This window comes from Manacus candei, unplaced genomic scaffold, assembly GCF_025592945.1.
Source record: "Manacus candei isolate 608988 ecotype Guabito, Panama unplaced genomic scaffold, ASM2559294v1 h1tg000014l, whole genome shotgun sequence".
NCBI classification, from domain to species: Eukaryota; Metazoa; Chordata; class Aves; order Passeriformes; family Pipridae; genus Manacus; species Manacus candei.
The window spans coordinates 3,287,724-3,312,166 of record NW_026138062.1 but is presented as its reverse complement, the minus strand read 5'-3'; the positions used below and the strand labels follow the sequence as shown (position 1 = coordinate 3,312,166).

Genomic DNA, 24,443 nt, shown 5'->3' with positions numbered 1-24,443 from the left:
GGTGATGCCTCCTTAGTGGTTTACAGTAGTGTAAGTATATTATGAAATACACCAGTTGCAGTGTCCTTGATCAGTTCCAGTAAATCACATTAACAGCATGGACAGTTACTGTATGCCTACCAGTTTTTCAGGTAGGTTACTGTAAAGGACAGTTAGCTATGATGACTGTTTTCAAGATGTAAGGTTAGACTGTCCTAAAAAGATTATTAAAGATTGGAGGTTGAGTATTTGACTAAAAACTTTTGTTTCCAGATTAAAGTGAAAATTTTTACATAAATGATGTTGGCTCTGCTGGGGAAGTTTAGGTTGGATATTAGGAAGAAATTTTTTACACAGAGAGTAATCAGACATTGGAATGGGCTGCCCAGGGAGGTGGTGGTGGTGGATTCACTGTCCTTGGAGGTTTTTAAGATGAAACTGGATGTGGCACTTAGTGCCATGGTCTAGTAACCATGGCAGTGTTGGATCAAGGGTTGGACTTGATGATCTTGGAGGTCTTTTCCAACTCAGCTAATTCTGTGATTCTATGAATTCAAACAACTACTCTGAGTGGTTAGTGTGTACTACAAAGTAAAGAGCACCTTACTTTGCTCTGAAAGTGCAAGGTAGACTTTTCACCCCTTGTGCTTCTGAAGGCACAGGAACCAGCAGACTTAGACAAATCGCTGCACTCCTTCCTACTGTGAGAACTCAGAAAAATAGGTAATGCTTATTGCATAGTAGTTTAGCATCATGATAGAGATTGTGTAATAGTCTCTATAAAGACTTAGACTGAGAAGAGCAGATAGGATCAATCTACAGAAATAGATTGTAGAAATAGAAAATGGTGAATTATTATTATGTGCAAATATGTTCATGATACAAAACAAAAATTTCATTAAGTGGGGAAAAAGAAACATAAACTTCTAAACCATTACCTTATTGTAAAACTAAAGCTTTATGCTAAGTGACCACTGTACATATAGCAAGCAAATTTATGTTATGAACTAAGGGTTCAGTATTACTCTTTCATAATTAATAGTCTCTTTCATCAGTAAATGTTCTAAGGATGATGTCAGAGCTTCAGCAGTACTAATAAAGTGTATCTGAGCTCTTAAAGTGTATAATACCATTTTTACCTTTCAAGAACTTTATTGAGGAATTTGCTTTTTATAATTTTCATGACTAACAAAAAATCTTGCATTGTACTATGAGTCCTGGTAAGAAATACACTCAAGTATTTTTTACTCTGGATTTGAATGTTCTGGAAATACTTTTCTGCCAATCTGTTCTGAATTATTGGCTGATGCAGTTTGACAGACTTGGCCGTCTGCTACTGAAGGAAGAGTTATTTTTCTTCAAAAATTTTTTGAAAGGAGAAAACTTAAAATTCATGCTTGTTATTCGAGAATCTATTTTAAGAAAGCAGCCTGAGTTTAAAACTGTGGTGTTTTTTATTTCAGTTCCTCAAATGTTAGCAATGATGGTTGACTTGGAAGAAGATGAAGATTGGGCAAATGCAGATGAGCTTGCAGATGATGATTTTGACAGGTAATTATGAAACTAGTTGTTTCAATATATTGTCAAGACTGTGGCCAAGGGCAGATTTTAAGTGCAGCATGCAAATGACTGCCCTGTATTACTTTTTCTTTACTCAGATGAACTGTAGTTTTGTTCCATCAGTCGCGAGCAGTTTGTATGGGGGTTACTTAGGTACTGTTCAGCAAGGAAGTAAACTATTTCAGTTTTCATATATTGCTGTAATTTGACAGGTTGCATGTTCTCTTGTCTGCTGTTTTGTACTGTTTCAGCTTTTCAAACCGGTTTCTTCTGTCATTTATGTTACTCGGTTCAGAAGTCAGTGCCTCCTAATCCTTTAAACTGAGGGCTACTCCTGAAGTTAGCTGGAACCAAAGCTAAAGCATACTGACCTTTTTAATCATCTACAGCCAATCTCTTTGTATTTTTCTGTATCTATGCCCTTGAAAAGGTGTTATTATAGAAAAAAGCTGCCTGTCATTGGAAGGATGTCATCATGCACCGTGGAACCTTGCTGGATTCCATCTAGCTCAGAAATAGTACATTTTGTTATTATTTTAAATCCCTTTGTATGTCCAGCAGTAGCGTGGTATTATTGTGTGATAGGTGAGAAAGAGCTAAAGATGTCCAGTGATTCTGATTTGCTTATTCCTACGTGCTTTGTAGCTTGCTCCAACTTTTTACTAGAATAATAGTGGTTTGTCTACTGTCCTGTTACATTTGCTCTTGTCCAGCTATAGTTAGAATGAAGTAGAAGCAAGCAGAAATAGGTTTAGGAGATGACTATCTCCATACTTCTCTGAAGACACAGATGCTCGTTTACCAGTCTAGACACTTCTTTGACGTATCTGGCATCTCCTTCCAGACTCAGATGTAATTAGTGTTTTGAGTTTATTACAGAACACTTAGAGATCTTCATAGGAAAATAGCCAATAGAGGAGATGTCAGTTTATCCTGAACTGTATAGCAACTTCAACTAGATATCAGGCATATGAAGACACCTGCGGAACTGATGGAAGTAGGAGTAGGAATCTGTGGAAGAACCTGTTTAATCTTTGCCTTACTTGGAATACTTTTTTAGTTTCCTTTGATTATGAAATTGAAAGTAAGCTGTCTTTTCTTCCCTCCCTCACATAGTAGACCATACCCTTTTAAAACTTACTTGTTTCCTCAGTGTTGAAATTTTGCCATACAGGTAGAACATCAGACGCCACCACTGCGTTCAGGTTTGTTAAGTATTTGTATCTTTTCAGTCAGCTGAATTTCAAAGAGAAATAGAATATTAGAGTTTAAGTCCTTATCAAGCCTTTCAGGGTGTGGAAATTTATTCAGATGGCTTGCTTTAGGCAGCTTAGTAAGTACACTGAATCATCCACTTGAGGTATGCCGTTTTCTATTTATTGTCAGCAGAGTAACTTTGTTCTTCTAAACACAGCTTAACTGCCTTTTCTCAATTAGAAGTCACATTTAGCGTGAGCAAAGATGAGAAAACAAGTTATGCTCAGTAACCTTACCCTGAAGGAGAAACGTAGCTCCTTTGGGCCTCAGGAGAGCTTGAGGCTTAGACACAAAACACAGGACATCAATTGGTCACTGGTGGTTGTGTGTGTGGTGTTAGTTTTTTCTTTTAGCAATGGCACTCATAGTGCTACTGTGTGTTTTGCACCGTTGAAGTTCACCTTTGCAGAGAGCTCAGTGGATGATGTGCGTGCTAATGTCTTCTGGTTCTTGAGTCTTTGTAGCTTCAGAAGAAGACTGGAATTTTTGTGCAGTCACAGAAATAGGCTAATGATCATCAGGCTGCACCCTAGTTAGGGTGTGTTCAGATCTGTTTAAGGGGGATGTGAGTCAGCCTACACAAAAGCAGCAGGAAATATTTTAGTGTTTCCAGTTTTCTGTTGCTCTGATTTCATAGAGCAGTGAAATTCTAAAGGAGGAAAAGGTTAATCCGACTTCCTCTTTCCTTGACAAAGGCCTTGCAAATGCTGCAGAGAGGTGTGTGGTCATTTTTTCCTAGATGAACTATTTTTATTTCCTCAAACTGAATGTGTGAATTAATGGTGGGAAGAAAGAGCTCAAAAAATGTAATTTCTGATGAAAGCTGCTATTGACTCTAGTGTTTGCTCCAGTCTAAACCTGTGTGCCCATGCACCATTGTCCTGCTGGTCATGTGTCTATCTGAACATGATTAATCTGAAGAACAAATACAATACTGTCAATATCTTTTTGCAAATACCTTTGTTCACAGCGTGTGAGTTTCTAGACTATTTATGGTTTGTAAGGAGACTTGGAGATTCAAGTGTAGTAATTTGAAGACCTCTGTTTCTGACCCAACTGACTGATACTTTAAAGAACAAGGAGATTCATCCCTTTCTGAACCATTACTCAGCTTTTTCATCATCCTAGGTGTCTAGGATGGACTGTAATAACCTTGAGCTATTACAGTGCTAGCCATACCCAGACTGTGACAGTAGTTACCTGTGTCCTGGAAACTTTCTTGCTTTTCTGTAGGGAATAATTCTGTTGAGTAGAACAAGTCACTTTACATAGATAATGTTTGGCTATTCATCTGTCTGAGACTCACAAATTCCTCACCTGGACTGGATGTTTTCTGCCTCAGTCCTTAACAAGAGAACATGCTAGTAGAGTGAGGGTACTGTAGCCATGCAAGAAAGGACTCTTATATCCCAAAGTTTGAATTCTTCTGGTTCACCTGCTTCATAGCAAGTCTGAACTAGTTTGCGTTCTAGTGACAAAAAGGTGATGGCCAGTATCATTGTTTCATTTATTGCAAATTTAGGTTCATCTTTCTAGGTAAGTGTAACTGCTGCGAAATTCAGTCTATACCTTCACTGCTAGTGCTAGTAGACTGGTAGTAGACTTAATCAGTGGGCTGCAGATAATAAATGTTTTAGTGAAGAGTAAATAACTGTGACTGGCAGGTGTGGTTTTAGGTTTGGGTATGGTTTATTTACTTAAGGATGGATACTCGTATTCAGATAGCAAAAGTTTGAAGACTAGAACTTCAGGGAAGGGCACTTCTGTGCCCTATTTGACTGCTTGTTTTATTGTAGATACTAAACCACTGATATTTCTGTAACTCATATTTAGCAATGCAGTGGCTGGTGAGAGCGCACTGGACAGGATGGCATGTGGCCTTGGAGGAAAACTTGTTTTGCCTATGATTAAAGAACATATTATGCAAATGCTTCAGAATCGTAAGTAACTACATTTTATTTTCCTTTTTTTTTTTTTTTAACAGTTCTGTTCTTTCCAGGAACTTTGATACTTCTTAAATCTTCATGTTTAGCTGCTTGATGTTTTTATGTTTCCACTTTTGATGTCAGCAGCAAAAACTGTAAAGACTGTGAACCTGGGAAGTTAATACCTTCTCTTAGACTGTGATTTATTAAGCTTATATACAGTGCGGTTTTTTCTGTGCCATGGACAGCTGAATAAAACTTTTTTAAAACAAACAGCCTGTGAATTAACATATAAATAAGGGAAGATTTGAGGTTTTTTACTTATAAATATTCTCTCTGAATCCCCATACAGTCACTTACAATACCTTAAGTTTGTCTGAAGTGCCACCTGTTATTCTGTAGCTTGATGTTTTTCCTTCTTCAAAACGGCCCCTTTTAAATTAAATTTTAGTATGTTACAGTTCATATAGGCAAACTAGTTGGGTTTTTTTGCCTGTAACTTGATGCACCAAAATACAGAGGTCTTTGGTAGGCTGGCTGTCTTTTGGTATGCTGATTTTTAATATTTGTTTCATGAGATGTTTCTGTATATTCTTATCAGTTGCTTTGTATGCTTCTTTTCCTCTTAAAATACCTGTAATGCTTGCTGAGGCAATTACTCAGAAAAGTAATGTGCATTGCTTTCAGGTGCTTTCACTTGACCTTTGCTTTGCTTTGAGCCTTTGAAGTAGAAGATAACGCAGAAGTTCTGGGTATGATTTCTACCTTCATGGTTTAAAACCCAGCCCAGAAAAGACTGCTACCATATTGAATATGGAACAGAGGGCTACTCAAGGTAGCACCCAGCAGTGTGTGAACACTTGTAACGCCTGTTTGGAATGAAGGCTAGCAGCTGCCTAGTTTTGTAGTACATGCAGAGAGGTGTGGAGTCAAATTGCTGTAAAGACCTGACTCCTTTGAAGAGGAGTCATGCAATTGATGCCTGATGTTTGCTTTGTGCTGAGTCAGGGCTTCCCATAACCCTTGGTACTCTTTGGAGAAGGGAAATGCAAAAGATACTGTTTGCTTCAGGGGCTCTCACTGGTAGGGAGCTGGGGAGAAAGATGAAGACCTTTAGATTAAAACATAATTAATACACTCAGTAATCAAACTTTTCCTATCCCCACCACTTTTCTTACAAATGTTTATTGAGATAATAATTTAAAACTTCTGGGTTTGGATTGGGTAACCAGATGGTCCACAGTTGATTTTGTTTCATTTTGTAGATTCATTAATTTCAAGTTTGGGATGCATGCTAACAGTAATACAATGAGAGTAATGAGGTGTAGGCTTAACTAGGAACATCCAATGAACTGAAATAGCACCAAATAAACTGCTGCTTTCCTGTTGTACCTTCTGTCAAGATGATACTTCATCTCATCCTGGTCAGACAGAAGTTTGAGTGTCAGGATTCTACTGCACTGAACTGTTATGTTGTTCATTCCAGGAAATAATACATTACCAGCAATAATGAAATATTGCATTATTTGGGGAAATAAGTTTTGTTACATACCTTTCCCACAGGTTGTTTGATGAACATATTCATTCTTCTGGTGTTCTCTTCTGTAATCTCCATGGTTTCTACCACAGAGAAAGATTTTTGTAAAAAATAAATAAAAGAAATTAAAGTTTCTCACGTTTCCCTTGCCTAAAGAAAAAGGAGAGGGGCATGAAAGGTTCATTTCAGCAATACTCACTACACTGAGAACAGGCTAAAAAGACTTGGAGGAGGCAAGGCAAGTCTTATACCCATAAGTGGGATGTTACTGTTCTTACATAGTCTTGAGGGACAGTCCTGAAAAGTTCAGTACTGATGATTTATTTGTTTTAAATTTGGATATTGTTTGAGTCACTAGACCTTTTACTCTTCCTAATATAAAAAGGAGGTATAAACAGGTACAGGCTGTTCTGATGCCATTAAAACAGAAAAGAGATGGGAGAGCAAGAAATAGAAATAATATCTTGACGTTTCCCTGGTTAGTTCATTTAATTAAAATGCAGTTTCCAGGTGTTAGTACTATGTGCATACTCATAATCAGCAGTTAAGAATTCATTTTTCTAGGTCTGGATTTGGCCTGGATTAGATACTCAATTTTTTGTGCATCTCTGGAAGTATGTATGAAGAAAAGTGAAAAGTATTTAACAAATCATGTAGATGCATCAACTCCCCTTCCATCTCTTGTTCTTCAGTCTGCCTCCTCGTGTGTCCTCACCTCTTCAAAGAAAAGGTGATTTGTCTTTGTGGTGCTTTATAGTTTCCAAAGTAGTAACATTTCATTTTTACTCTTTTGTAGCTGACTGGAAGTACAGGCATGCTGGCTTGATGGCACTCTCAGCCATTGGAGAAGGTTGCCACCAACAGATGGAGGGAATTTTAAATGAGATAGTTAATTTCGTTTTGCTGTTTCTTCAGGATCCTGTGAGTATAGTTCTGTTAATGATTTCAAAATGTTCTCATTTCTGCTCTCATGACTACTTGTTAAATAATTGAGGAAAATACTTTTTCAGCATCCAAGAGTAAGATACGCTGCTTGTAACGCTATTGGACAAATGGCAACTGACTTCGCACCTGCTTTTCAAAAGAAATTTCATGAGAAGGCAAGTAGTAGAATAGTAGGGGAAAAAAGGTGATAAAATTATATCCCCTTCAGAAACTTGTTTTCTGAAATGTTTCTTTTTCAGGTGATAGGAGCTCTTCTGCAAACCATGGAGGATCAAGGTAGCCAGCGTGTTCAAGCCCATGCAGCTGCAGCACTCATAAACTTCACTGAAGATTGTCCAAAGTCACTGCTTATTCCATATTTGGATAATCTAGTGAAGCATCTTCATTCCATCATGGTGATAAAATTACAAGAGGTATAATATGCTGAACAAGTTGTGTCATAGAGGGTAACCTTGTCACATATGCAGAATAGCTGAACTAGGACCTCTAAAATGAACCAGTATACTTATCTGTTGTTCATCTAAACTGACAAGAATTAGAATCCATATAAAAGCAGATTTTTACATTTGGCATGCTTTTAAGTAAAATTTGTGCTTTAAAAAATATAACACTTTCTTCTTCCTCTTTCCAAGTTGATACAGAAAGGCACTAAGCTAGTTTTGGAGCAAGTTGTGACTTCAATTGCATCAGTTGCAGATACAGTAGAGGAGAAGTTTGTTCCCTACTATGATTTATTTATGCCCTCCTTAAAACACATTGTTGAGAATGCTGTTCAGAAGGAATTAAGACTTTTACGAGGAAAGACTATTGAATGCATCAGCCTAATTGGTCTTGCTGTTGGTAAAGAAAAGGTAAGTTTAGATTTTAAATAGTGATCTAAATATATTTTAAAATGCCTTTGTTTTTTGAGATGCTAACATTGAATTAATGTAATCACTTGTTAAACGTATAGCTGATAACGAATTATTGCTGATTTCTATGCTTGTTTTTGCGTTTTCATTTTTGAAGTGACTATCTTGCTGTTTAGATTCACAGTCTCACAATAGAATCTTATTACAGCTTAAGTCATTCTTGTCACACTGAGCAGTGTTGAAAGCAAGCATTTTTAATTCCTTTGGGGTTTTTTTACCTTAAAAGAAATACTGGAGCATCTCATTTAGGCAGTACCAAGGGCAAAAAGTATCTAGTTCAAAGGAAACTTAGTATTGTTTTTGTATGCATATGCCTGAAAAAGTTTAAATGTGCTCATAATAGAACTTGAAGTACTTGTTTGTCATGAGGCTTGATGTATTTGGCAAGGGGTTTTTTTGATAAGTTTGTTAAAACATGTCTCTCAAAAGATTGGAGAAACAATTGTGAAGAACTACAGAAGAGTCTAAGTGATCTTCTGATTGCAAGTTTGCATTATGGTTTATGGATTTTCATTTTATTGAGTGAAGAAAGCAAAGTCACACTTCAAAGTAAAATAATGCAATGTATGCAGTATAAAACTACTAATACCCTCTTCCCCAAATTATCAGCTCTTTCATTTGACTTAGAAGGACTACCAGTAAAATTACCATGCATGCAAGTAAATTTCAGACAAATTTTAAACATAACATTTAGTAAATTATTCTTGGAGAACTAGTGGGAACTTGGGGAGTGAAAAGAGGGTAACATAATTGGGGCATCTCATGTGACCGAAAATGTTACTACCTTATGAGTAAGTAGCTCGTGCTGTCAGCTTTTATCCCAGTTCCATAATGGAGTCAAAATAGTAGGGGGATATCTGGATAAGTTAGAATTGTCAGATTTTTTTATATTTTTTATTGGTGAGTGGTAGTCATTTATGTAGTGTTTTATTTAAGTAGTCCTCTACTTTCAAGTGTAAGAACACAAGAGCAGCTCGATGATGCTTCCAGAAAAAGAACTTGTTTTCACTTTTATCCACATTTCAGTCTGTTCCCAGCTTTAGCTTATGTCTTGATAGTGTGTTGGACTTAATGTAAGTGAGCCTTTAAGTCTCTTTGAAAAGTACCATCTTAATTTGCCTTTAAGAACATATAGTTGTTTCCTGTATCTAGTTTATGCAGGATGCATCAGATGTAATGCAGCTATTACTGAAAACACAGACAGACTTCAGTGATCTAGAAGACGATGATCCACAGGTATGTTTAAATCGTGTCTTTATAGCTCATTGGTTAGTATTAAAAACATTACTTGTGTATGTGATATTTCTGCCCCTCACTTAGCCCCTCAGGCTAATTGTCCAGCCTGACAAAAATTGACATTGATATGGCCCCAGAATCTTATCACGGAAGCATGGTTAGGAAGTGAGACTTTGAGGACCTATATTTGCTGAAGAAATTTGAGCATGTGTGTAACCATTCCTTGCCTGTTAGTAACTACTTTGTTTGGCATTGTGTGATCTATTTCCTTGCTGTCACCTTCTTATAAATAGTTCAATGAAACTTGTTAAGCAGCTGTTCTAATGAGCAGAGAGCTATTTTGACTTGTGCATCTAAAAATGAATACTCCTCTGAAAACACAGTACTGCACTCTTTTTTTGCTCTTATTTTGCCAGTTTCAGGAATGTGGCTCAGTGGTATTGTTTAAATTTGGGAAATAATTCATTTCAGAAAGGAACTTCCCAAGATAGTCACGATTGCATAAGTTTATCTTACACTGTCACATTTTTACATGTATAGCAGCTTTGATCAGAGGTACTGTCAGAGTGTTGTTAGAAAGAAAGACTTGGGACAGGTCTTTTGGAGATGCATTTTTATATGGATTGCATTTTGGATGAGTTCTCTTTGAAGTAAGTTTTATGCACTGCCGTCAAAGTCTTTTAAAAAAGTCTTATGGTATAATGTTCTTCCTTCATGCTTTCCTATTAAGTATGCATTAAAATAAAATGTGGGACATGAAAATTCTGACTTTCTTATCTTTTGTAGATTTCTTACATGATCTCAGCATGGGCCAGAATGTGTAAAATTCTTGGAAAGGAATTTCAGCAGTATCTTCCTGTTGTCATGGGACCTTTAATGAAGACTGCATCCATTAAACCTGAAGTAGCTCTTTTAGACAGTAAGTTTAAGATGATGATTTTCTTGAAAAAAATACGGAAAGAAATGATTTTGTAACACTTATAGATTATTTTTCCTTCCTTCTGTATAACAGCACAAGATATGGAGAATATGAGTGATGATGATGGTTGGGAATTTGTAAGCATAGGCGATCAGCAAAGTTTTGGAATTAAAACTGCAGGTCTTGAAGAAAAAGCAACTGCGTGCCAGATGCTGGTAAGTAATAGAACAGTTTTGGTGACCTATGTGTTGCTGGTCAGTTGAACTTGAAGCCAAAATTGGTAACAAAAATATTCTTTGTAGTATCATGAAATAGTTCTGGGGTTTTTTGGGTGATACTGCTAAATTTATATTTCAGACACTTTGTTTCATGTGGCTTACTTGATTAAAGATACTTTTATTTGGTTTGGAGCTTAGAATTTTTAAAATGAACAGATAGTTCTACTTTGTTATCAAAGCTTTTAAGGAACATGATGTGTTTAAAAAAGTAGTTTGTTTTTGCAAATATTGCTGTTTCTGAATTCAGTTTAAGAAATATGGACATGCTCTAAGAGTGAGAATTCATGCTGTCAGAGTTTCTTAAAATACCACAGTGGAGGGGGAAGGTAAATGTGTTTTAAAGTAAACTAAAAAAACCCTTGCACTTTTAACAATGTTTCTCACCATTATATAGTTGAAAAATATTAGTATTTTCCTTTAAAGGAGGCATTTCTATGCTCTGTTTTTCAGGTTTGTTATGCAAAAGAGCTAAAAGAAGGATTTGTGGAGTACACAGAACAAGTTGTAAAGCTGATGGTTCCATTGTTGAAGTTCTATTTCCATGATGATATCCTATTAACAAATACTACCGTGAAAACAGAAACTTAGTTTGGAAGAATCAAAGTCCTGCTTACTTTTTCCTAAATGAATTGGAAGTGTTAGTGTTAAAATATTCTGTGGCTTTATAGCAGAAATTGTTTCAGAGAATGTTGGTTTACACACTGTTTTAGGCAAAATATCCTACTTTTCCCCATAGTTTCTTTTCAAATAAGCCATCAGTAGAGAAAGTGATGTTTGTGCCAAAAAAAGCAAAGGAATACTTGAACAGCTTTTCTGTCATGGCCTGAAACAGGCTTGAAGCCACTTTGAAATAGCAAACAGTTTAATTTTCCTATGATTTAATCTGTATCTACTTAAGAAATCAAATGCAGGAGACTAATAAAAAAAAACCTAAGAGCTTAATCATAGTGGTGGATGCTTAAATTCAAAGCACTTTATGTTGGATTCGATTACTTTGTTTCCTTAATAATGAAACGTGTTCGAGTGGCAGCAGCAGAGTCGATGCCCCTCCTTCTTGAATGTGCTCGTGTCCGTGGGCCAGAGTACCTCACACAGATGTGGCACTTCATGTGTGATGCACTCATCAAAGCCATTGGGACAGAACCAGAGTCAGATGTTCTCTCAGAAATAATGCATTCTTTTGCAAAGGTAATGTTGTCCTTTACAAATTTTGTGGTGTTACTGTCCATAGCTTTTTGCCATAAGAAAGGACTGTGTTTGATGTTCATTTACACGGCTGGAATAAATGCAAGGCTTCCTCTACGTGAAATTTGATTTGACTTTAAATGTTACAGCTGACGGAAAACATTCTATTTTTTTTCAAAAATATCAAAGTATTAACCTAAACCAGTTATCAGATTTGTTAATTTTAACTGCAAACAACTGAAGTTATGGGCATGAAATGTATAGTGGTGTTATGCCTTACTTGTATAATTTGAGCATTGATTACAGTATGAATGTTTTATTAATATTATTTCTGCCTTAAAGCAGAGCATGTATTAATTTTCTTTGGGTGCCTAGATTTCATTAAGACTGCTCATGTAACTTAAATCTGAAAAACTGATGATTTTATTTCACAAGTGTATTGAGGTAATGGGAGATGGATGCCTTAACAATGAACACTTTGAAGAACTTGGGGGAATACTGAAAGGAAAACTAGAAGAGCACTTTAAAAATCAAGAATTAAGACAGGGTAAGTTAACGTTAAGTCCTGTTAACATGTGATATGACTGTTCTTTAAAGCAGAACTCCTAATTATTTCTGAACACAGAAAAAAAGCTTAGTTTAGATTTCTTAATTTGTGTATTTATGTAAGGTAATTGGGCTTTGAAAAACAGAAGCCATGAGTTACATTTGTAAGCTCTGGGAGTATGAAGATGGCATCATTTGGAGCAATACTGTAGTTTAATCAAAAGTTGATGGACAGATTTACTTGAAAGACAGTGCACGTATCTTGTGTTGTCTTTTCTGTGGGTTTTTTTCATCTGAAGTCTTAACAGTTTTCTTAAAACAATGGTAGTTTCTTATTTCTAAGCACTTTTCATGTCTTCATGGACAAGCTGGTGTGTTTATTTAATGTGCTTTTACACATTCTTAAAATGAGCTGGCTCATACTTGGTTTTCTGTGAAAGCTCTTTGAAGCTTCTTAAAGACAGAAAGTTCCTGTTGCATCTTCAGCTACTGTTTCCTGTTTTCTAAATTTGTTTCTGCATAATTTTTTCCCTTTCACAGGCTTCTTATGCACTTGTAGAAAGATAATGGTTTAATTTTTTTTTGAATTTAGTGAAAAGACAAGATGAAGACTATGATGAACAAGTTGAAGAGTCATTACAAGATGAAGTAAGTTGATTTGGGGAGCTTTTTCACTCATAAGCACCAGGATATAAATGCATTACACAAATATACTGTGCTACCTGGTTAAAGCATAGTAGTGCATCCTCAGAATTATTCCTTCCTAGAAGAATGTTCTGTTACTATAGTCCTTCAAAACTTCAGTAAGAAATGAGCCACATGACATGTGTGAATTAGAAAATATGAAAGGTTTCATTTTCCAGTATACTGAAATAAGAAGGTTGGGATATAGCTTTTTATTTTCTTCATCCTCTCAACAATTCTTAGATGACTTTATCAGTGATACAGATTCAACAGCAGAATATTTATTCTAAGGCCTAGCCCTGCTGACTTGCTTTTTCTTTCAGCCTTATGAGCTTGATGGCTCTTTACCTTGAGCATACCTCTGATTCCTAGACATCTGGTATGTCATGTCAGGAGCCTGTCTTAAAAAGAATAGCCCAAAAATACTATCAAAGAAGGATGGCGGGATAAAGAGCTGGCATAATGTGTTTTCTTAGGAGAGAATACCAAAGTGACTTTTTAGTTTGGGGCTGATTGTAGAAGAGATATGATAGTTTTATTAGATCATTATTGGTATGGAGAGGGTAATAGAGAATAATAAATCACTTCTGCTTCTAACATAAGACAAAAGATGCTCAGTAAATTTAAGAACTAAGAAACTTTTTTTGCCACACAATGCAGGTGTGAAGCTTGATTACAGGAGTTTAACCTGTATGCAGACTCCAGAATGTATCCTAAGAAATCATGCACCCATATGTAAATACTGTCTTTAATAACAATGCAGTTCTTGAACCCCTTTCCTTTGGGAACATTAGGCCAGCATTCAAGAGGATAGATATCTGTTGCCTTCATACTGCTTGGGATCAAAAAATAACAAATGTCAAGTTCTGAACCAAGACCCTTTCCTGATTTTTCTTCCTTTCTTCTTTGAAATGTTTGCTGTTCATTCTTGTAGAAGGTGACTTAAATGGTTCGGTAATCTTTTTTTTTCTTATGTTTCACTCTATACTGATAATGAAAGAAACTGCAAACAGCAATTTCAGACAAACTGAATCTATACTCTGCAACAGAGTTGCAAGGCATTTTTTAAAAAGTTTTAATGTTTGCTGTATTTTTTCTGTAAAATCTGAAGGAAGACTTGTCTACATTACCCTGTGATAGAAGGAGTGGCACCAGAATGTCACTTGCCATATTGACAGAATTAGCATATGATAATCAGTAACATTTGGTTATACACCTTTGATCCCAGAGTATGTTTATGTAGCCCTTACCTCAAGGCCTTTGTCAGGGTTTCACACTACATCCTTGTCACTAAATGGAGAGATATGGATTTGATGGATGAACTATTCAGATAAGGAATTGACTGGATGGCTATGTCCAAAGAATTCCATTCAGTGCCTCAGTGTCCGAAATGAAATCAGTAACAAGTGATGTGCCTCGAGACGGTGGAACATGTTACCTAGAGAAGTGCCCCATCCCTGCAAGTGTTCAAGGACAGGTTCGATGGAGCTCTGAGCAACATGGTCTAGTGGAAGGTGTCCCTGTGTGTGCAGTGGGGTTGGAACTAGACTAACTTCAAGGTCCATCTCAACCCAAACCATTCTGTGCTTCTGTCATTCTGTATTTAGACTAACAGTTGAAATGGTGAACTTGAAAACCTTTGTTTTACAAAAAAAGTCACAAACCAACTTTATTCCATTAGTTTAGACACCTTGGCATTTCATGTGAGTTCCACAATTTTAAAGATAATTAGTCTGAACATGAATTGTATCCTTTTCCTTTCAGGATGACAGTGATGTTTATATTTTGACAAAAGTATCAGACATTTTGCACTCAATATTCAGCAGTTACAAGGAGAAGGTACTGCCATGGTTTGAAAGGTTACTTCCACTAATTGTCAACCTAATTGTAAGTACCTTGCTTTCCTTTGATTTGAATTTAAATTTTTTTTTCTGGTGTGTTAATAGGTCTTCCATGCTGGACTCTTAGAGAACTTGGTAGATAGAATGTAGCAATTGCCATTTTACAAAATAGATGTGTGTGGTTGAAGAATCATTCTGGATGAAGACTGAAGTGATTATTTATGCTTTTTGAGCAGCTGCGCTGCTGTGCTACTTAAAATTTCTAATTTCAAGACCCAGGATCTTTGACACATACAACTCTTTTGAGAAATTTAATTTTCCTGAGAGTATCCAATGTTCTTTACAATGGATTTCAAGAGGAGGGACGAAAAAGTGTTGCAGACTCTTGGGGAAAAATTGCGTGTGAAATAGAGGTGTAAATGATTTGGCTGAAAATCATTATTCTTTCAGTAAGTTCAGATAGTCATCTCTATTTTGTTTTGTTTATGATATTACTGCAAGTGTAACTGCAGAAAATTACATGCTTGTAGGATTCAATTTAATCCAGGAAGATTTTAACAAAAGTACTAGACCACTGTTCCTTGATTGTTCTGTTGATATAATCATTGGCTGCATAAAAATTTTAAGGTGTGTAAAATGTTACTTGTTTTTGATGCAGTGTCCACACAGGCCGTGGCCAGACCGGCAGTGGGGGCTGTGCATTTTTGATGACATTGTAGAGCACTGCAGCCCAGCCTCATTCAAGTATGCAGAATACTTCCTGAGGCCAATGCTGGAGTCCGTGTGTGACAACAGCCCAGAGGTCAGGCAAGCAGCTGCCTACGGCGTTGGAGTCATGGCACAATTTGGGGGGGATGGCTACCGTCCTTTTTGCCCAGGTACATACATACCTGCATCTGATAAAACTGTTTGAATGTGTGATTTGGGTGAGAGGAAATAAAAATTGCTTGACTTTTGGTTGATGGGGTCTCTTCCCCTTGGCAGTGAAATAGATTGCCAGTATAACCTGTGTGGTAGACTAATGATGGCTTAATAAAGTACCTGAATTCCTTGGGCTTTTATTGTTGTTCTGCTTAGCATTTCTGTTGCAGCACTTACTGCTTAGCAAACTTGATATAACATATTCTTTTTTAAGATATGATCTGACATGCAAATGTTAATTTCATAAAGAACAACTTTCTGATACACACCTGTCTCGTAGATGCTTTTTATTAATACTAAGGGGGTTGCATATTAATGCAAAACCCCTTGGATGTCTGGAAGAATTATACAAATGACCTGTATTAAGGAATAGTGTAGAATACAACTAATGTGGCTCTCTGCTTTCCTGTTACATATGAAGAAAGAGCCTGATTTCTGTTAAGTAAGAAATGAAATGAGTGTGGTACTACTTATCTGAAATACTCGGTCTACTTTCTTTCTGAATGTTTCGTGTTTCTCTAAAACTTCAAATTCATCTTAAATTGAAAGAAATTATTGTCTGCTTGCACTCTTCTTGCCATTCACCAGAGTTAATTTTGCACACTAAGTAGCATCCTGTATCAGAATTTTTTCCTTTTTTTTAAGAAAATATTTAGCTAAATTTGTATTTCAAATATGTATTCCACATGAATCTTTAACAAAAGCTGAATTAAACGATGTAAGAAAATACGAATCATCCGATAGGGATAAATCAGGATTTTAACACAAATCTTACCTACATCAATCAGGGTTGTAATTTTCATTGTTAATGTACGTTATTGTTACTTGGTTACAATCAAGGTGTCTTTTAAAAAAATAAAAGAAAAAAGCAGCAGTGGCACATTAAGAGCATTAACATTTAGAATTGTTTAGACAGTTCTGATTTTGAAACTTTTGGGGCTTTTTAGCATCTGTTGAAGTCTCAATTTTATTTTTCATTGATTAGATTTTGCCTTGCTCCACTTAAACTTCGTAACATCTTTGATCCTTTTCTTAGTATTTGGACAAATAATCCCTGATTAAACCCAGACACTTGACTTCTCCTTTTATTGAATTTTAGATAAAATAACCTTTTTCCTTTAAGCATACATTTTGTTAGCAGGCACCTCAAAAGTATTCTAAATCCTTTTGCACATACATGAAAGAATTTTGTAATTTATTTTAATAGATGAAGATGTGCTGTGATTAGAAACAAAGCAAATCCATGGCATGAGAAGTTTTCTACCCCATGGGTTTTGCTGTCTTCTCTGAAAAACATCACGTTTGTGAGCTTTTATTTATAACTTAATTTCTTTACTGATTGATATATAGTGCTGACCTATTGTTCTATTGCAAGTTTGTATCAGTCTGTTCAGAAAAAGCAGATGTATTAATTTATTAACGTGAAGCATTTTTGACAGTCAGTTGAAAAAATCCAGGAATATAGAGAGAACTTGTAAGTGGCACATGAGCTACATTATGATGAAACAAAAAGCACTAAAAACAGAATTAGTAAAGAGCAAAGAAATAAAATGGAAGAAAAACAATGTAGCTTGCTAAATAGGGTTACAAGGTTACAATTGATGCAACCATCAATGTTGCTTCTATTTCTTATGTTGGTGGAAGAATATAATCATCTGTTCTCTGTGAAAATTGTTTAATCAACTGCATGGGCTTCTTTCTAAATCACATCAATGCCCTCAAAATTTGGTGGAGCAATAATTGGAAAAAACCTATTATTATGATAGAAGATGGTCTTTCATAGTCAAAAGGTTTTTTTAAGGATTTTCTAAACCAACACCCATGTGCAATGGGTCTGTTGTATGAACAGGAAGAAAACTATCTGTCTGCTAATCTGTAGGGAGGAAATTATACAGATTCATTTTGGTGCCCTCTTTAATTTTACAGCTACAAGGACATGCATACCTACAAAGTCATCCATTAGTGTTAAGGAGTGAAGAAACACAGATGAGTTTTAGCTTCAGCAGTCATGAAAACTTGAGATGCAAAATGCAGACCCAGCTTGCCCTGGAGATTGTAGACTTCTTTGAAACAAATTCTGCTTTGCATAATAATCCAGGATTATTACCCTGCATTTGATACACAAGCTAGTGAATCTGATGACCAATGTTTCTGCAGTTCTGTAATGTATATCAGCCCCATGAAAGTATCCTTGTCTAGTTTAGGGTTAATGATATTTTTCCATGGCTGTTGAATTTTTCAAAAATATAATTCAGTGGAATTAATATAGCAAGGGTCATTGTGTATTCTTTAACTGCAAAGCTGCTACTTACTCATCAAAATGCAGAAGTGCAAGATCTTGCTCTTCCTCAGTAATTGGAGTTATTTTGAAGTGTACTTTCTGCACAATTCCACAACCTGTTTCTGTGCTGATTTAGAATTTCACCTCTTTAGCATTTTATTTTTAGCAGAAGAACACAATAACAATTGTTCTGCATGCATGTAGAGTGCTCTGAAGTGTGCGTGGACACTAGTAACTAAACACATGACATTAATGTTATTTAGAAGTGTGCGTGTGGTTACCCATGTGACTGATAAAAAATATAATTGCTATTAACCCAGCAAGAAAACTGGCATTTTTCCTTCATTGAAAGGCATTTCCTTTCCTTGACTTTGCTGCAATCTAAACCATGCTAGCTTGATTCACCAGATGAGATTACTCCTATGAGCTTTTCCTAGGGCACCTTTTAGTGGTGAGAGGTGTGTGTGTGTACATATATACATACATATATATATTTATGTGTATATATTTTTTTATATATATATGTGCACACAAGCAATAGATGTACAGTAGGCATGCACTACAGTTCACATTATTGTAAATGTCTCCTTAGCAGTGCTTTTCCTCATCCTTTGTTTATAGAACCTATTAGATTAAAAAGGTAATGCTTGTTATCTATGTTTTTACTTAGAAATTACAGTGTCTTTTATATTTTAGATTGCATAACTCCAGTTGAGAGACATAGGAAGATTTTTTTTTCTTTTGAACTTCTAAAGAAAATTCAGACTTTTGCACCATCTGTTCTCTTGTGTTTCCTTGCAGAGCTTTATTTATCTGTTTGATTTTCATATGATAATTATTGAGCAGAGAAGAACCTAGAAGTAGTTGAACATTAAAATTACTGTATTTTGGTACTTGAGACACAAAAAATACTGGTTTTAATACGTGCAATTGTCTCATGTAGAGTTTGTGATGTTAATAGAGCATACCTTCATCATGCATTAAACTTTATTCTTGTATTGTTTAACAATTAGAGGCGCTTCCACTGCTGGTGAGAGTCATTCAGTCACCAGATGCCAAAACCAAAGAGAATGTCAATGCAACAGAAAACTGCATTTCAGCTGTAGGAAAGATAATGAAGTTCAAGCCTGACTGTATAAATGTTGAAGAAGTCCTCCCACACTGGTTATCATGGCTTCCACTTCATGAAGACAAAGAAGAAGCTGTTCATACTTTCAACTATCTGTGTGACTTACTGGAGAGGTAAGGCAAAGTCTTCACACTAATGCAGAAAGTAAGCCTGTTTGCAGGTTATTTCATTACATTCTTTTTCCAAAACTGAGAAACTGCCAAGTTAATCCGCATATGTTTTAGAAAAGATAATTTGAAAGGAAGTAACTTAGATTTCCTGCAGTCTCTTCTACTTTGTGAATATCTTGTATCTCTTGGTGCAAAGTCTCAAAATGAGTGGTGGCAACTGAGGTCCCTAGACTGATAATAGAACAGTTGTGTAGAGACACCATAATAATGCTGACAGTTGTGCATGCACACAGGTATATAGAAATGGAGAACTGCAGTACTAGCTCTGTGCAGGTGACTCAGTCTGGCCATCTACTTCCCTGAAGATCTGCCAGTCCTACATTCACAGCCTCTGTGTTCCAGCAGTGGTAGGTGGCAGGGCTGGAAGGTAGCTAATGTTTTCCACACAGATTCCTGGTTGCTAATACTCCTCTACTCCAACGTTTGGCTTGGAAAGAGGGAGCAGAACTGCTCACTTGCTGTGTCACTGGGAGTGCTGGCAGAGTGCTGAAGTTACTAGTGCTCCTGACACAAGTCATGCAACTTCCTCCCCCTTGCAGCACTGACAGAGGAGAGAGAGGAATAAGGCCTTTTAGGCAGGGTATTTCTGTCACACTATTTACAATTCCATCTGCATGGAATTCAGCTGTTCTGTAAAGTTCAGAACTTCATCCTGATAAAGTTTAGGCTGATTAGAGAATCAACTGGTTAAATATTAACAGTAGGGGGAACATTCTGTCAGCAGGTATAAAAGCTGTGTGTAGTTACTCAGCTGTGTGAAACTTAAATGTAAATAAGCAGCTCTAGAGTAAGATACAGAATCAGTCCACTTACATATAAAATGCTTACCTTAATTAGTTAAGCATTAGTTTGTAATCTATATATATTTTGATTGTAACAGCAATAACCCAATTGTCCTCGGTCCCAACAACTCCAACCTTCCCAGAATACTTGGTATAATTGCGGATGGTGAAATTCATGAAGCTATCAAACATGAAGATCCATGTACCAAGCGGCTGGCTAATGTTGTTCGCCAAGTGCAGGTAAATAAATGCTTGCTTTAGTATAGAGGGACCATTTAGAATCTGTTTTCAGAAGTAACCAAACTGTTAAACCAGTTTTGAGAGCACTGACTCCTTGGAGAATAACACTTCAACCAATGCTCTTGGAGATCCTTGAACATTCCTTGAATGATTAATGATAAAACCTGGTGAAATTTGTACTTGAATAAAGCTTATTAATGAAAAAAATGTAGTTATGTGCAGCTAGGCAGTTAACATGCAAGTTAGTGTTAGTTTCTTGTGGATTTTTTTCTGAATCAGAAATTAAAATCTGGAGAGAAATCTCTGTCCTTTTATCAATGAACTGTGTACTGCAGGGTTTGATTCAAGACATGGTTTTTGTAAGGGTCCCCAGCACCCTGTGGTGATTTACTAATATAACAGAGGCTTGGATCCTGTGCTAGAAAATGAGTACAAACCACAAGTAATTTACTACTGCCTTTTTAAACCCAATGCAAATACAGGTGTCTTCTCAGTGCTTTCCCTGCCTTTGGGGAACTGCCTTAAGGTTTACTTCCTTTATGCTATGAGTAACTTAATGGTGATGAGGATGTCCAAGTATTTAAGCAGCATTTCCCTACAGCATTGTGATAGCGCAATAGGGCAGATCTCATATAGGGCCAAATGTTGTCGGGTGGATATAGCACCTAATGCTGGAAAGAAGTGTGCTTGGCAAGCATGTAGCTCATAAAAACACAGGGAGCTCTTCTATTACTGTCCAAGAATTTTAGGAATACTTGATGTTGGAAAGGTTTCACTTGGATGAGTGTATCAGTATCAGCCTGCAAGATCCATTATGTCTGGTAGAAAATTACTTGTTACAATTCTGAAGACATAAAGAGAATGCAATTGAGCAAAGTTTCAAAGTGAAGGTGGTGTTAAGTGCTGCTCTAGATTCTGGCTGACAGATACAGGTCCTTGCTGTTAGTACTTAAAGTCTGGGAATGGAACTTTGTATTAGGGTATGCTAATGCATTTGCTCTCTTTACCTCAAATCGTCAAGGTTAGATAATAATTAATTCTTAACAATACAATGGCCCATAGATGTGTAGATTAGTTATGTACAGCAAAGTCTTGTTTTGGCTAGGAATGACAGGAACATTAATATGAAACAAGACTTCATCATTGGCTAAATGATTTACCTTCATACTGTGGAGGAAAAAAAAGTCATCTCTTTTAAAAAATACAATTTTAGCACGCTGTTACCAATTCTCTTTCTTCACACATAATATTTTGTCTTTAGTAAACCGCTGTAAATGTTTTATCCTATGATAGGAGTTTTAAAGGCTATGTAGTTGCTAGCAAGTCTGCCTGCTGCTGCTTCCTAGATTCTGTGTGAAAGACTTGACTGTTTCACTGCCAGTGTCTGACATGAGCAACATCATGGTCATAACTGGAATTGAACATAAACTTTTTCCTCATGCTTAGGTAATCTCAGGCCAAAAATATTTCAGTGTGAAGTATCAATTGAAATGTTTTTCACAAATGCTGGAAGAGCACATTTAATTTTGCAATATTTCATCATAAATTGAGAGTCTAAAATGCCTAGAAACCACAAACTTAAACTTGAGAGCCTTTGTTTTTGAATTTTGTGAATCCATTTTTTTTAATTGTTTGAGAAAAGGGCATTATAATATAACTGGAAGTAAAATATAACAAATATAAATTAAACTTTTTTTTTATTTACTTCAAGTATACTGTTATCGCAAAAGTCAATCTAAAGACCTATAGTCAGTCACCTGCAATTCTTTTTCCTGTCATCATCCTCAAGAAAGCAGGGTGCCAGTTGCTTCTAGCCTCTATTGATAAATGAACAAATACTTTTTTTCCAACCTTGTTTATTATCAGCATGTACTGATACCATTAGAACCAGCCTACTGATGTGGCTTTAAAAGCTGATGTCTCAGCTAAGGGCTGTGGTAACACAGATGATGGATTTACCCAGATAAATGCTCTGTTACGTCTCTCTGGGATGTAATTTACCTTTCTTTTCACTACAGTGTAATGCTGTGTGTTGGCAGCAGAATTTTGCACATCTACACATAGCATCCATAGCACATCATGCTGTAATCACAGTACTCACTTTGAAGCTCTGTGTTACTGCTGCACCAGTGCCCAAAACACTCGTGTGGAGGCAGGGTTCAGTTTGTCTTGATCATTGATCTGTTAATTTCAGTGCAGCACAGAGCAAGTGATTTAGGCTGTGGTTAACATAAAAGTATCAGTTATCAATTGGCCCACTTAGTTTTAGGGAGTTCCCAGGAGTTTCAAATCCATTACTTTGCTGCTGTTCAGCCTTCTGGAGCATCTCGAGTTGAACCTCTGTAGCACCACATATAACTGAACATGTCAGTCTCTTCTCTTTGGCATATGTATTACAGGAATAAGCTGAGTGAATTTTGAGCTTTGTAAACACAGGAAAGTTTAGGATGTGCCTTGGATGCTTGTCAGCCTGCATAAAGACCACTTCTCATTTGTTTTCTAGACATCCGGAGGACTGTGGACAGAATGCATATCACAGCTCAATGCAGATCAACAGGCAGCCATACAGGAGCTCCTAAACTCTGCTTGAAGGGCCTTAATTATCATCTGCAAGAAAACTAACTCCAAATAAACGTTTACCCTATTGTTTAGGTTTCTTTTGTTTCTTTTTTGAGTAAAACCAGAACTGTAGTGCGTGTAGGCCATTCTTCTGCAACCTACAGGCAGTGGCAGCAGGGAGAAGCATTCTTTCAGAATGGTGTTTAAATCGGTTTCTATCCCACACATGGAAGAAGTTTCCTGTAAACCCTACAATAGCACTGAAGAGTATTTTTCTAACGGTATAAGCCATCCATACGATGGTGAAAGGGAAACAAGATGAATTTTCTCATTAGACATAAGATCTTCAGCAGTAGATGTACGTTATAACAGATAAACGTTTCTCTACATCTAGTGTTAATTGTATTAATTGGAGTGTGAGTCTTTGTAGGGTAGAAAGTGTCCTTCTGCCCAACAACTTAGTAGATCAAAATATGAAAAACTGAAGACAAACATCGAGCATGAAGACCTCATTGATTGCACTTTCGATTCCCAAAAACAACTTGTACAGTGACTCAATGAGGAAAGCTGTTCAGCTTCCAGCCCTTGAATGTGAAGTCTCTTTGGCATGTCTGACAGTATCTCATTCACTCCTCAATAAATGACATTGAAACACGAGAAGCTTGTGTAGAAGTTCAGTGATGTGTGGTTCTTTTAATTTACTCTTGTGAAAAAATGCAAATAACAAACTATACAAGTCTCGATTTTATATTTGAAACTTTGTATATTGTTGCCTATTACAGATTTTATGCTTTTTGTTTCTTGACTTTTTAACAAATTTTTCACCCAAATGTGTAGAAGGGAGACTTAATGGCATTCCTTGTATGACAGTAAATTTGCATATCTTGACTTTAAAATGTTTTTCATGTTCAGATGAAATTGCATTTCTTAACTTTATAAATTGTAGTGTTGTTCCAGCTGAAAATGTGCAACATGACCTGGCAGGCAGCAATCCTGTTACAGTAACCTGTGTTTTGTTTAAAACAATCATGCAATTGACAGTCTGACCTGAAAGAATCAAAAAAACCTTCTCAGGTCTTTCTGGTACTGCGAAAGCAATACATCATTTGCCAGCAAACATAAGCATAGAGTGTCTGATTTCTAACAAAGGTGAGTGATGTTTTTACAGTCTGTTACTTCAAAGCTGTTAGTTTATATATCGATCTTTGAAAACCTCAGTTTTTTCTGAAGTGTTCTTCAAGTCAGCCTCAATTGTCACTTGAAACAGAAAATATTTTCAAAGAGGGTACAAGTTTTCTTCCTTTATGACACGAAAGGGTAGATCTTTACCTGTAATAAATGCCTCTCTTACTAAAGAATAAACTTAGTTTTGTCTTTGGAAATGTTTCAGAAAAGAAAACATTACAGAATGAGGTGTACCAAAACCAGCCCAGGACCATTATATCCAGATATTTCTGAGACACACTGCCTTAACCCTATGAGTTGATGGTGTAGTTTGTTTAGAGGCAACTGAAACAGTGCCACAAAGTTTGTGGCAGTTTTCTGGTCCAGTTTTCAT

The 24,443-nt window shown here is 36.3% G+C and overlaps 1 protein-coding gene across 1 annotated transcript in view; it reads left to right on the top strand.

The window, feature by feature from the left end:
• Positions 1 to 23,545, top strand: part of IPO5 (importin 5) — a 42,689-nt gene extending 19,144 nt beyond the window's left edge. The window contains exons 9-26 of the mRNA XM_051780591.1: positions 1,443 to 1,530; positions 4,630 to 4,736; positions 7,055 to 7,179; positions 7,269 to 7,358; positions 7,443 to 7,616; positions 7,836 to 8,054; positions 9,267 to 9,350; positions 10,137 to 10,269; positions 10,363 to 10,484; positions 10,998 to 11,094; positions 11,563 to 11,735; positions 12,168 to 12,279; positions 12,871 to 12,926; positions 14,727 to 14,849; positions 15,462 to 15,681; positions 19,019 to 19,247; positions 20,185 to 20,326; positions 22,830 to 23,545. Coding sequence (XP_051636551.1) covers positions 1,443 to 1,530; positions 4,630 to 4,736; positions 7,055 to 7,179; positions 7,269 to 7,358; positions 7,443 to 7,616; positions 7,836 to 8,054; positions 9,267 to 9,350; positions 10,137 to 10,269; positions 10,363 to 10,484; positions 10,998 to 11,094; positions 11,563 to 11,735; positions 12,168 to 12,279; positions 12,871 to 12,926; positions 14,727 to 14,849; positions 15,462 to 15,681; positions 19,019 to 19,247; positions 20,185 to 20,326; positions 22,830 to 22,916 — 2,381 coding nt within the window. The 3' untranslated portion in view covers positions 22,917 to 23,545. The remainder of the gene's footprint in view (positions 1 to 1,442; positions 1,531 to 4,629; positions 4,737 to 7,054; positions 7,180 to 7,268; positions 7,359 to 7,442; positions 7,617 to 7,835; positions 8,055 to 9,266; positions 9,351 to 10,136; positions 10,270 to 10,362; positions 10,485 to 10,997; positions 11,095 to 11,562; positions 11,736 to 12,167; positions 12,280 to 12,870; positions 12,927 to 14,726; positions 14,850 to 15,461; positions 15,682 to 19,018; positions 19,248 to 20,184; positions 20,327 to 22,829) is intronic.
• The last annotated feature ends 898 nt before the right edge of the window (positions 23,546 to 24,443 follow it).